The sequence below is a fragment of the Atta colombica genome, unplaced genomic scaffold (assembly GCF_001594045.1).
Source record: "Atta colombica isolate Treedump-2 unplaced genomic scaffold, Acol1.0 scaffold150, whole genome shotgun sequence".
Classification (NCBI taxonomy): domain Eukaryota; kingdom Metazoa; phylum Arthropoda; class Insecta; order Hymenoptera; family Formicidae; genus Atta; species Atta colombica.
Genome location: NW_017259240.1, coordinates 389536 through 403371, shown reverse-complemented (window position 1 = coordinate 403371; position 13836 = coordinate 389536). Strand labels below are relative to the sequence as shown.

The 13836-nt window shown below is 30.3% G+C and overlaps 2 protein-coding genes across 2 annotated transcripts in view; one reads left to right on the top strand and one right to left on the bottom strand.

The window, feature by feature from the left end:
• LOC108685304 overlaps positions 1–13836 on the top strand; it is a 113996-nt gene that overhangs the window by 82237 nt on the left and 17923 nt on the right. The window lies entirely within an intron of this gene.
• On the bottom strand, positions 1042–3506 carry LOC108685305. Its single transcript, XM_018190030.1, has 4 exons — positions 3263–3506; positions 2383–2542; positions 2167–2310; positions 1042–1306 (listed from the first exon to the last, which is right to left on the bottom strand). The coding sequence occupies exons 1-4, from the start codon at positions 3417–3419 to the stop codon at positions 1042–1044; spliced, it is 726 nt and encodes a 241-aa protein (XP_018045519.1). The 5' UTR covers positions 3420–3506.

The following is a 13836-nucleotide window of genomic DNA, read 5'->3' as shown; positions in this document are numbered from 1 at the left end:
AGACACATATATATATATATATATATATTTTTTTTTTTTAAGGAAGACGTAAATAATTAAAGATGTAGCTGTAAAAGAAACATTATTGTTGCATGTATAAATATAATACGAGATAAAATAAAAAAGTAACAACAGAAATAAAAGGGCTCGAGGGAATAAGCGCTGTTCAAGGTACGCAAATTGTTCAAGAATATCTCTCCATATTCAAATTAAATTTAGTAAAGAGATCATAGAACAAACATAATCGTCAAAACGATAAATTCATACGTTTCTAGTTAATTTTCTAATCTTCTTCAACGAAAAATATACGCCCTTTTATCTCTGTTATTATTTTTAAGTTAGGTAATCGTAACATTCAAATTTTTTAAATAAAAAAGAAATTACTTTATTTATTCACACATCTCAAATATTTTTATACATTTTCATAAAATGTGCATATATATTTTGTTAAGCAAAGTCTAACTGATAGATTTACGTCATTATTAATATAAATTATTAATTAATGCTTCTGGAAATTAAATTCAGATTGTTAAAAAATCAATAATGAAACATTATAATAGGCATTAGTCCATATTAATTATTTTATATTCTCAAGACACGAAAATTCAAAATTTCAAAATTTTTAACTGAAACAGTTAAAGCCAGCAACTGATGTATTATACAAAAATTAATTAAAAAGATTAAAGGAATAAAATTTTTTAAAATGAAAGATATAAAAAACTAATTTGGCAAAAAAAAGTCTCCGAGAACAAAACAAATTTTTTATTGTTCCTAATTATACAAAATTATACAAATTATTAAAAATTATAAAAAATTCTAATATATACTTATCAAAACTTTAATAACGAGTTGTACAATCACAGAAATCAGATTGTATTTTACATATTTTTTTATAGAATTAAATTTATTATAACTAAAAGAGATATAGCTAAAACTAAAGAGATCAAAATTAAAAAAAAATAATTTTTAAAAATTTTAACTTATCTGTTTTCAATATTTTTGATAGAAACGTGACTGTGCTATGAACTTTATCAAAATGTATTAATTATAATTATCCTCAATTGAAGCATAATTTTCATCATAGGTAATGTCATCCTCGTCATTAGAATATTCTCCGTCTTGCCCAGAATAGAAGCGTGAAGCGATTTGTATAGATTCATCATTATCCCAGATTGAAAGTTCGGTGGCAGGAATTAATTTTGGCGTAGTAATGTTGTGTCGGTGGCCCCATTTTGGATTTCGCTCAAACTTTGCGCAGAAAACACGGCGACCCTTGCGGTCCATCTCTTCGATTATATCAAGATTCCTATGATCAATGATACAATTAATTAATGATTGATGGGAAACCAATCTCGGCGTATAACAATTTCAATTCAATTACACAATTAAATGACATAAATTAACTGATAACAATTACATGAATATAATGTGTTTTGTCAAATGGAATTTTAATAAAGCGAGTATAACGAAAAATATAAGCAAAGTTACCAATATTATGATCATGTTGATCCGATAACATTAATCAACAAATAAAAATGTTTTTTTGGTAACGTATATAAACTAAGTATATAAACTAAGTATATAAATAAGATAGATCTCGATTTGATTCACTGAAGAAGAAGATACACAAAAATATTAATTCTAGTTTTTTGTTATTGATACTTTTTGTTATTGAAATATTTATCAAAACATCATTCTTATTATAAATATTTACTTTATTTTTTATACATAACAATATATACAACCCATAGCAACTTAACTTTTATCTCGATTTTCAATTTGACTAAAGTAAGTTTGAGCTTTTTCAAAGTTATAAGCCATCTACTTTCGTAGTGAAGCAGTCATAAATAAAAGAATTTATTTGTTGTCATAGATCTATGGGAAAGACTTCTCACATTTAAATTTTCAAGTTATTTCGATTACATAAAAATTACTTGCTACTACTTTTTGAATATCAGATATAAAAAATAGAATTAATACGAAATCATAAAATATATGTTTTAACGATGTTACTGAAATTTTGTTGATTAGCAGAATTGGTAAAAAGAATATATAATTAATTATAAATATTTTAATATTTATTCAAATATAAATTTGCTAAAAAGTTCTGTTAAATAGCAAATGATAAAAGCAATAATATAAAAAAACTTATTTCATTGTACTTACTCATTTATGCACTCCTGGGGATCGTAAAAGGTACGAAAGCACTGCTTGCATGTACTGAAATATATTCTTCTCACGGCGTATGGATAAAGGCCGCGTATTTGCGTCAAACAATTGTGAAATTGCAACTCGCACTCGCACAATGAGCTGCAAAAAGTCGAAGAGGAAAATGCACTCGTGCGCTTAATATAATTGCCCGTATTGCAGTACCTTTCCTACCTTCTACAAATGTATTTGTTATACAGTCCATATCTTGTACTTTTTGATCTTATATAGTCTTCACAACTATCGTGAATTCGACAACAGTCGTCCATTTCTGTGTACATGCCCAGATCAGAATCCTTGCGAGCGATGTTTCCTCGGCCACACCAAAGAGTGCCTAAAGATTGTGAACAAAAAGGCATATAATTTATGACAACAAATATAGAAATAATAAATTATAAATTTATAATTTTAAATCATTAATTCGTGTTTATTCATTTTGTTTATGTCCTTTTCTTTTTATTTGTATCCTTTTTTTTATTTTGAATTAATTCTCGTTTATATTGCAAGGTATTCATAAAATATTAAAAAAAATAGAATTTAAACAATAATTTTGTACTAAAATGTTGATTATTCCTATTATATAAAAATCAAAATGTTCCAAAAAATCAAATTTAAAATAATTTAAAATCGTGAATATTCGTACTTTGTAAATATTTTATTAAAATAAATAGATATTTTTTTTACATTTAGCTTAACAAACTGATTGAACATTTCCCATGAAGTAAAAATAGTCATTAAAAAATTTATGAAGTATAAAATAAAAATATAATAAATATTAAAGCAATAATGTATGCCTTGCAATTTATATTTTGTTAGATTTGTTAAGTTAAATATGATATATTTTAATGTATTAAATTTTAAACAAAGCTAAAAAATTACTATATTATTTTTTTAAGTATTTAGCTACTTTTACACAATCAAATAAAAATTGTACATTTGCTCGCCTTTTAAGTAAATAAAAAGAAATATAAACAATTAAGTATTTATCATAAATGTTAAAAAAATTAATATTCTTAGCACAATTAAAACTAATAAGTAACATAGAAAAAATTACCTGGAAGAATTCCGTGTCGAAGATTTGTGACTTGTTTTAATGCGTATAAACCTCGTAAATAATCTTTCACACTGTGACCTTCCGTTACACCGTTATTATTAACGAATAGCACGAGCATGTAAAATGAGATCAAACTAATTACGTAAATCCCCCTCATTTCATGCTAATTAATATAATTTATTAACAACGATGGGAATTGCAAATTAAACTTCAAACGTTCAGTTCTAAATATAATATACGGAAGAAATTTTCGTAACGCGTTCTGCGATTGACTTATACCAACATTGCGCTTGTTATCATCACGCGACACAAAACGAAACTGTTGATCCGCTAAAAATATGTATTACGACATTTATATGTATTAGCGTGTACGTGTGAGACTTGTTCACCGCACATTTCCTGCATGCGCGTTTCCTCGCCACCAGCTTCCTCGCGATACGGATTTAATATCTAAATTAACCAAACTTTAAACACACTGACTTTTCAACGCATAACGATTACGTTTTAGTAATAATTACATTATATAGTAATGCGCAAAGTAGTTTTATACTTTTGTTTATATTAAATCATTCATGTAAAATATCGCACTCTAATTTTCTATATGTATTTATAATATGTTGTTGCCACATCACATTGTGAAATTGTGTTATGTTATAAATTATGAATTAAAAGTTAAAATAAAATTTAATTTTTACTCAAGTAGTAATTCTAATAACTTTTAGTGAATTCTTTTATTAATAATTAAACAAAAAGAAAATAATCAGTCAAAGCCTGCGAATGCGACTTTACCGAGTGCTTTAGTAAGACTGTCAAGTCAGCAGATCAACGAGTTTCAGTTCGCCCTGAATCCTCTCTTCTTTATTCAAGACACGCATCTAAACTGGGAATAAAAACGACCGTACGTGTATGCCAAAGAGAAAGAAACAGATTTCTGAAAGGAATTACAGATAAGCAATATTTTTAGAAAGGACAAGGAATAATCGTCATAAGACACAAATCAAAGCCTTAAACTCAGAATTATTGTCATTAGAATTATTGTCAACGATATCACTGTGTAAATTTAAATTTCTCTTGCTGCATAACATCTCAGACGTTTACAAGAAGATTCCTCAACCAAAACGTAAACACCAAATCAAAATGTGATAAATAGTACAATTCTTTATTACTAAATATTATAAATCATCTTTTTTTATAATTTTGAAGAAATCTTTTGTTTATAACATTGTCTTCCCAAAAATTACAACATTATCTTCCTAAAAATTTATTATTTTTTTTATTATGTAATAATAACATCATATTACATTATGTACTAATCCTTTATTTATATAATACAAGAATATTTTTTATTTCAGAGACAATTGATTCTGAGCTCTCTTATACAAAACTCTGCTTATATTTAATTTAATAGGTTTTGGAATTTTCTAATAATTTGTTCTGAATTTTATTTTTATAAAATAGAATTGTCAAGTATAATTTCCGACATATTTAATACTAAATGTTAAAAATATGATAGTCTGATTCGAGTTTCCCCGAAAGAGACTCTCCAAATCTAAAGTAGTCGTAAATATAATTAATGAATTTATAAATGTAACGTTGTTGTAAGATTGAAGACAAGAAGAAAATATATCGCAGGAAATTTTCTTCCTCCGAAAGCTAAGAGAACTGAAATAAAATGAGATGGCGGACGTCTTCCTGGATTTCTAGCGGAGCCTTTTTAGAGCTTTCTCTACATTATTTCAACTGGCCGAGATCGACCCCTCTCTGCCGATCTCTCGAAGTCTCTTTTACTCGACTGCGCATTCCTTTTAACGATTTCATCCTTCTCGGCCGCGACATCCGCTTCCGTTTCACGTTCTATTCTCGTTCTTCAAGGTTTCTGCCTACTATCTGTCTTGTATCTAACTTGATATCCTATTCCTAAGGATCCTCTCGAAAATCGCAAGCGAGTAATTATTTCATGAGGACGCGTATGAGGACTTAATTATAACGGTAAATTCTAACAAATCGCGTTGTAAAATATATTGTATCATAAAAAGAGATAATACTGAAGGAAATAATATCGGTAAAAAAATTGACATTGTGCACTTTAACTAGCGCGGAAATTATGCGTGCAGGATGATTAACGGTTGCGAAAGGAACTTTAACTCGTGGCAGAAAGAGAGGAAGGAAGTCGCTTGCGTTTCCTCGCCGATGGGCGCGGAAGGTGGTTTGCGTTTGTACCGCACTACAAAAGGTTTGACATAGGTATGCGTGCGCGTGCTGTGCTCATGTACCGAGATGCGCATTACCGAATAGTGTTCGTGAGGGAAGGAGCGAATACAAGACCAGCAGTCACTGATGTACGCAGCCCCGCCTGCCGAGGAGCAAAAGGCAAGATAAAAATGTTGGCGAGTGGAGGATTATCCCTTTCCGCTCTGTACCGACTGATGGAAAACGTCCACTACGATTTTTCCTGGTCAAATGTTTTATCACGTTGAATATATATTTTAATTTTGTCGTTCTTTATCGTGAGGTAAAATATGTTTTAAAAGTATGATATTTGTCCTGCGCGCGTAGAAGTTAGTTCCCAAATATGCTTGTTCGCAAGATACCAGAAATTTTTTAAATAAAATCCCTTTATATTTATTTTATATAGCGGAAACGCGTCAATTGTCAATTTTTTATATTTCTCTCAAACGTATGAAATAAATTTTAATCATGATTTCCAGATATTTCCACTGAAAAAGATGCGAAACAATTCAATAATTTTTTTTCTCATTTTCAGTGAAGCTTTCCGAAAGTGAGTATTACCGGATTTAGATTATGATTTAATTTTGTAGAAAGTAATCGATCTAAAATTAATGTATAAGTGTGTTTTAACATAAATCTTTTCCTGATAATCGAATTAGAAAAAATATTTCAGGAATAATGAATAATGAATCTCCATTAAGTAAATTATGTGCGAAATGAGCTCTAAGTAATTAAGCTGCTGGAAATTGCTCATCTTCAAATATTATCTTAAGATAAATTGTCGCTCATTGTCGAAAACTAATTATTGTCCACCAAATGCATTTTACGACATATTGCTTGCAAGAAAATCGTCGGAACTATCTTTCATCGATTTTGATAGGTTTTGGATGTGTTGTAAAATATCAAAAAATATTACACCCATATTTTTTTATGTGCTTATCTTGAAGTTCGAAACAACTTCTCAAAAATAATGGATTTTCTCATTTTCAGCGAATATCTTCGAACTATAAAGTATATAATACAATATTTTATACAAAAGATTTATTTCCTATTTAATAATGGCACAATCATATTTTTAAAAAAATATCAAAAATAAAAAGAATCCGTTATTTTTAAGAAGTTATTTTGATCACTAAATTTTGATAAGCAGATAAAATATATAAGGCTAATATTTCTTTTGTTCTACAGCATATTCAAAGCTCATAAAAATCGAACATTACTGGAAATAGTTTCAGTGTTTCCCTTATTAGCATCTTAAATATACTTGAAATAATATTTTGGTTTCATTTCTTTTTTATATTTAACCTTTCTTTCTTGCATCATTTTTGCATAGAAATATATACTAATTTTGATTAATTATTTCAAATTTTACATAAGACAAATATTAATAGATTGCATACATTACTAAAGGAGTGACAGTCGAATTCGATATCGACATAGTATAAATTTTTTAAATTTCAAATAAAAAAGTCGATAATAGTGATATCTTTTTTTAATTTCTTACATTATTGTTCTCTCTCACTCAAACACAAATATCTGTTCTTATCTAACATATTGTAACGCCATCTTTTGATCTGAAGATTGAGCATCTATTGTTAGACACAATTACTGCTTTGTTTACCATTCTGAATCTTCGTTCAGTATTCATATACACGTAATTTGCAGATCAATATAAATTTTTTTTTAAGCTTTCAATCTTAGTTCTGTAAACTCGGTATTGTTTGTACACGTAATACACCGGGTGCTGTACCATCGTTTTGTCCATACAAGCTATAAAACTTTTGTATTAAGTAACATTTTCATCAAGTGACAGCTCAACGAGTGAAAAAATGGTAGGTTTTTAACTTTTTTCTGGATTTTAGCATAAAGTTCACTGCAGCACTTTCCAATTTTGCGTTTATTTAATCCTATAAAAGGATTTTCAATTTCGTTCAGTAAATTCAGAGATTTTTATCTCGATCTGCAATGTTTCATAAAAAAATATTTGCAATAAAAACATTATTAAGATGATTTCAACAATGACTCCTTTCGTTCTTCAATAGTAATAATTTGTTATTTTCTTTTTCCATTATCTTTCACTCTTAGTAGAGGTAAGGAGGTGGCTAACTGCTTGGTTCGCGTTACTGACGACGCGTAAAACGGCGTTATTTGTATCCGTAGGTTCATGCGAACTCTAGCTGACGACCACGTCCCTCGTGAAAACCGAGTGGAGCGGAATTTGCCTCGGCGGACAACCGAGGGAAATTATCTGCAACAACTGAAGTAATAACATTTAACTGTATACTGCACACAGTGCAGCCTCGCGCGCGATTCTGGCCGGTGCCGTGGAAGGATACGGTGGAAGAGCAGCAACGTGGAAATTATAAATTGTTGGGGCATAGTTGCGATTGTTTCGAGCTAAGGGTGAGAAGCTGCCGCGTCTTCCCCATCCCTTGTGTGCTACAGCAAAGACGATTATTCTTGTCCTGTTTACTCGTCGTTTCCCTAAACGGAAGTGTTGTGCGATCCCTGGATCAAGTCCGCGTTGCACGCGAGAGCGTGCTTGAAAAATTATTTCGACTGTGAACCGACGGCCAGTTATGTAACTTATAATATATAACGTTTTTAAATTCTACACAGAAAAAGTGCAAACATGAAAAATAGGAAAATGTAAGAGGATCAAAATTGAAGTGAAAAAATATACGTCATGCTGAAATGAAAAGCGTTTTCTATCTTCTATATCTTTTTTATCTCTATTCTTTAAAATAGAAATTACTTTTTATCTCTATTCTTTATAATAGAAATAATGTTTTTTTAGGTATTTAGGTAGAAATACAAAAATTTTACTTGCATATATTCGTGTATTTGCAAATTGTAAATACGCAAAATCTTTGGTACAATTTATAATTAAACAGAAAGGATGATTTTGCTGAAATATCTAAAACTTTAGGTAAACACAAATTTGAAAATAATTTTGTAGGTCTACCAAAATAACTATGTAGAACACTGGTTATTAGAACGTCAATACTTTTTACAGCATTGCTCATCATTGGAAAAAGAGCTTTGATTGCATTAATTCAAAGTAATTAATTCAAAAATTGAAAACGAAAAAATCGGAGTTTTCTGATTAAATTAGAATTATGATTGAGATATCCAATTATGATGAACAGAATTCTAATTGATATAATTAGAATACGCAGAACGATTCGTTCATTTTTAATCAGAAATTTTTCTCAGCGCGTGGTTGAGATTTCTATTGTAATTATTTATAGTCCGTTAAAATTATATTTTCAGATCTGTATCTACCTAAATATTTAGATATCAGCAAAATCCTTCTTTTTAAGAAATTAAATATTCCAAATTGCAGCAGCAAAAGTCCTCAATACGTCAATTCTTAACGTTCCATCTTCTTTATCTTCGCGACTGAATGTTTGAAAAGTGATTACCGTTTCGCCGTTTATCCTTTCTAGGCTTTTACGGGTAATCACCCGCAAAAGAATCCTGCTTTAAGAAACGGGAAGCTTTTCGGATCTTAAACATTTCTCCTTCATTGCGCGTGCTCTTTTTGCGAGGATGGGGAGGTTTGGCAGTCACGAGGGCGGAAGAGCCTGGGCTCGTAAGTTCTTCACCTAACGCCCGTAATTACATGTCCGGGAAACGAGAGGAGCGGGAGATGGAAGAAAGAGATGGACACGAAAGATACCGATGGAAGACGGGAGCCGCAACGGCCAACGCTTCGTCGGACTCTGATTTATATTGAGCTTTGCTGGACCCCTAGTCCCGACCTCAAACGGATTTTCGAGGGTTTACGTCGCACAGCTTCCGAAATTCCGGCGAGGAATTTCCTCGGAATCCACAACCTCAGCCTGATTGATTCATTGCTTTACTTGTAATAGAAAGCTGAGAAGGAATCTGAGAAAAAGTACGCTTACTAAAAACTACTCGAATAGGAATTTTCTAAATATTATTTAGACATTAATTACGTATTTTAATAATCAATATTAATATATAAAATACTTTTTGTTATTTTCAATTTTAATTAAAATTTTACTAAACACCGTAAAATAATTAAGATAAAAGAAATAATTACAGTTTCGCTGTTTAATTTATCCCAGTAAATTAATTCGCTCATTTTCACTCTTTTTACTTTAAAAGCTATTGAGAAGAGTGTTCCGACAAGATAAAAAAATTTACTTTTTTATTTTTAAAATTGTACGAGCGAAAACATATCCGAGTTATCGTTAGCTGTGACTTCGTGACTTCGTAAGAAGAATCTCAACTGTGTCGTTGACCCTTCTTCGTAGATTACTTCGTAATTCTCGTTATTCTTGTCATGTCGCAATCTGCAAGAAAGACCTCGTAAGAGGCACTCAAAGTTTCAAACGACAACGCGTGACTCCATTAAAAGTCGTCGCGGGAATCCGCGCATTCGATTATAATAATAATTCTACTCGCCGATATGCTCACAAACTTCACGCTACTTTACAGTTCTACGCTCTTCTGCTTTGGAAGAACATCGAAAAATGCTTAAAAGATTCTTAAAAAGAAAAAGAAACAGGCGTGCCGCGTGTAAAAAATTACAAAAGCCTTTAGAGAGAATAATAAAAATTTTTTTCATTCGCATCTTCTTAGTTTAGAGCAGTTAAAAGCTCGGAAAGGATTGTTAGTTTTCCAAGCTTCGTTAATGTGCATAATTTATGTTTTTAATAAATGTTAATCTGCACCTCGCGGGGCAAAAATCGCAGCGCGACGCCGCACGCCAAACAAGCAAATTAAAAAAATTTTCATATATCCCATAAACGCTTTGAGGCGGCATGTTCATTAAAATGCCGTAGTGTAGAACGGAGATTAAGCTTTATTATAAAGGCCGCGAGGGAAAACTGTCGGAGCCGCTCAACTAAATTTCTCGGCTGTATTGTGTCGTGAAAAAGCCTGTTCATAATCATTTTGACGTGATGGAAAGTTCGAGATTTAAAATTAAAGGTAGAATAGAATTAATGATTTTCATTTTTAATTTTGTTTATAAATGCTATTTTAATTCCCCTATCATTTTATAGCTACTTTTAATTTTATACGAAAAAGATTAAGCTATATGATAAAGAATGTTAAATATTTTTTAACTTTAATTAAACGCGCAATTATACACTCAGGGGAAAAGACATAGTGACAACTAATATATAAAAATAACAACTATATAATTTTTTTATGTACAATTAATATGTTATATGTATATATACCACTTTGTATACATATACTATTTTGAATAAACTACTTTAGTTATTTTACAGCTATAAAATAATTTATAATTACAAAAAAAAAAATACAAAATAGTTTATTCAAAATGATTTCCATTAGTCGCTTTTCCTTTATAGTTGCTATCACAATATCTTTCTTTGAGTGCAAAGTTTTATCAAGATTGAGAAACTTTAATGAAAATTTCTCAAAAGTTTATAATTTACGTAAATTCATGGGCAAATGCAAGTAGAGACGAAGGATCCTCCCCTCCCTCCCGCCCTAAATTTTGGTGAAAACAACATTAAAGAAAAATCTTTTTTATTTTTTTGGCAAAAAATTAAAAATTAATCCTTACTTATATATTATTTATAAAAACATTTACTGAGAATCCTCAAAGACTAAGGACTAGACTAAAGGTTCGATATTTTAATAAATTTCGTAAAAATAAATTTTTGCCGCCCCCTCCCCTCCCCTCATCTGGATTGAAATCCTGGGTATATTAATACATGCATCATGAATAAACAAACATTTGATTTCAAAATCAATGTTTATTTATTCGAAATGCATGTAATTAAATGTAGAATTAATATACATAGTTCAATTATCTACATTGTATTATTGTTTATATAATAGTTTACTATGTATAATACTTAACTATGTATATTAAATGTATAAAATGTATTAAATGTAAATTAATTATAAATATAAAACTCGTCATCTTTATACTTGCTACTATAATGTTTTTCTTTGAACACGTATAGGAAGGTTCCAAATCTTAATTGAGTTTTTATATAATAAAAATTTTTAAAAACTTACATATATCTTGAATATGTACATATCGATTCGAAATCAATGTTTATATATTCAAATTGTAAATCATTCTCAAACTTACCTTTAAATAAATAATGTATATTCATCAAAAATATCACTTTATTAAATTATTACTGATCGATCGAATTGAAACTAAATGAAACTTGGAATAAATGATAGCCTTAATATTTTTTTTTATTCACTGATCTACTTTCATGGCATTGTTATTTATGTTTTCAAGTCCAGGCACATCACTGCAATATCTAGAATCAATGTGGCACCGGGTAACGGAACAATATTTTACCTGTCGTAACGGGCCTGTCTTTCTCTCCCGGGAACGACAGACTAGTTCCGGAAGTACCGCGGCTGCGAACTTCGACTCAATACGTCAGTAAACTTAAAATGGAAAGTTGACAACCCGCGGGCACGCCAGGCATTCTGCCTCTTCGCGTTCAATTTGAATAAACCCATGTCCGTCGGAAAGCCGTCGCCTGCCCCTTTTCTTCTTATAGCCTTCGGATAAAATCTTATAGCCTGCGAACTTATTTAAATTGCGTCACCCTTAATAGAACGCCTTTATCCGAAGAATGCCACGGAGCCAACCCCGCCGTTATCGAGCGCTAAATTATTCTAAGCCACCATATTGGCGATCCAGCTATGCCCAGAGAACCGTTAATAATTTACAATGCAAGTTACGTTAGTCTATAATAACTCGCGCAAAGTTGGTAGCTCCGGTTGGTAATGACCATAATTAAATTAAGCGGCCCGCGGTATGAGATACGGTCGCTTTCCGTTTGCTTCAATAACAGCGTAATTCCTCGCAGCCGTGGCAAAATAAAATATGATTTCAACTCCAACTGGATAAAGATTAAACGTTATTGTCGCATAATCTTCAATTAGAATCTCATTGCAGGCTACTTTCCATTTTAATCAGCTTGAAAAATGTAAGACATTGCCTAAATAAATTTGAAATTAGACTAGGAATTCTAACTTAATTATCTTCTGCGTAAAAAAGTCTGTTTTCAAGTGCAAAAATAAAGATATGAAATGTTTTGAATAAATTTAAAAATTCCGTAGTGAGAAATTTTTTCTGAGGAAAAACTAAATAAAGTTTAAATAAAAATTTTTAATAAATTGTTTTAAGAAACCATTTATGTTTAAATTATTTATAAATAGTAATTCTATGTTTATATAAAGATTTTTAATTATCTTTACAAATTGAAATATATTCTGTATAGTCGGAATGGAACGGTTTCTTTCAAACAATTCGCAACAGATCTTTTTTCGCAGAGATCAAAATAAACCGAATAGACCACGGAATCAGCAGGCGTGGCGTCGATTCGAAAGTTTGCGTAATGATTAACGGGAATGCAAGTAAGAAAGGAGGATGGAAAGCGTAAATGAGATGGAGCAAATTAATGAGGCGTAAATGAGTTTACGTACTTACGCCGATCGCCCGCAGTCTCCTTGGGGCAATTGGGAAATGTATTAACGCGTGCATCGTGCACACGACAAGTCCCAGACAAATACAGAATGTATCGCGAACTAACGCATGCAGGTTGCCGCGCTTAATTATCAGAAGGACACCCCAAACAACCGCAACTGCATGCGCTCCTTTACCACAATAACATCCATTGTTCTGCTAAACAAATTTTGGTGTTACATTACAGCTGCAGTTTAATAATGCATAATTTGCATTGTTATCTTATGATCTAAGTACACAGTTTAGTGTTTTGAAAATTACATGCTAATCTTCAAACATTGAAGTCAACAGCTGAAATTGTTTCGTGATATTGAGAACGCTATTAAATATCAGATGGAATTAATCTTACATTACCATGATATAATGCATATACGTATATGACACATTAATGCATGATCTATATTGGGTCAGAGATCAAAGTTCGTAATGTTACTTTAAAATTTAAACAGCTGTAATTTTATTAAAAATACGAACGAAATTTTAACTTAGGGAAAGAGTTTTAAAACATAAAATCTTTACTTTCGTCACTGTGTCTTTTGAATTTTTATGATAACTTTTATATGCAGAAAACTATAATGAACTGGATATAATTGTAAAAGAGAAAATATATTTTTATATAAAATACTTTGTGATTATGAAAATAATATTTCTTTGTTATTTTACGTAAATTTAATCTATTAAATTTATCTGATAATTTATGTTGTAACTGCTAAATTTAAAATAATCTAATTTTAAAAAATTGAGATAATTTATACTTAATATAAATAGTGCTTTCCAAAATTAACTTTTAATTTAATTTAAAGTTATTTTTAAATTAAAACGGACAACTTATCCAATT

Excerpts from the sequence above, each read along its gene's own strand:
- LOC108685305 (XM_018190030.1), bottom strand. The coding sequence starts at position 3,419 with ATGAGGGGGATTTACGTAATTAGTTTGATCTCATTTTACATGCTCGTG. Across the intron at positions 2,311-2,382 it reads AACAAATACATTTGTAGAAG|CTCATTGTGCGAGTGCGAGT; the intron begins GTAGGAAAGGTA and ends GACTTTTTGCAG. Across the intron at positions 1,307-2,166 it reads CCCCAGGAGTGCATAAATGA|GAATCTTGATATAATCGAAG; the intron begins GTAAGTACAATG and ends CATTGATCATAG.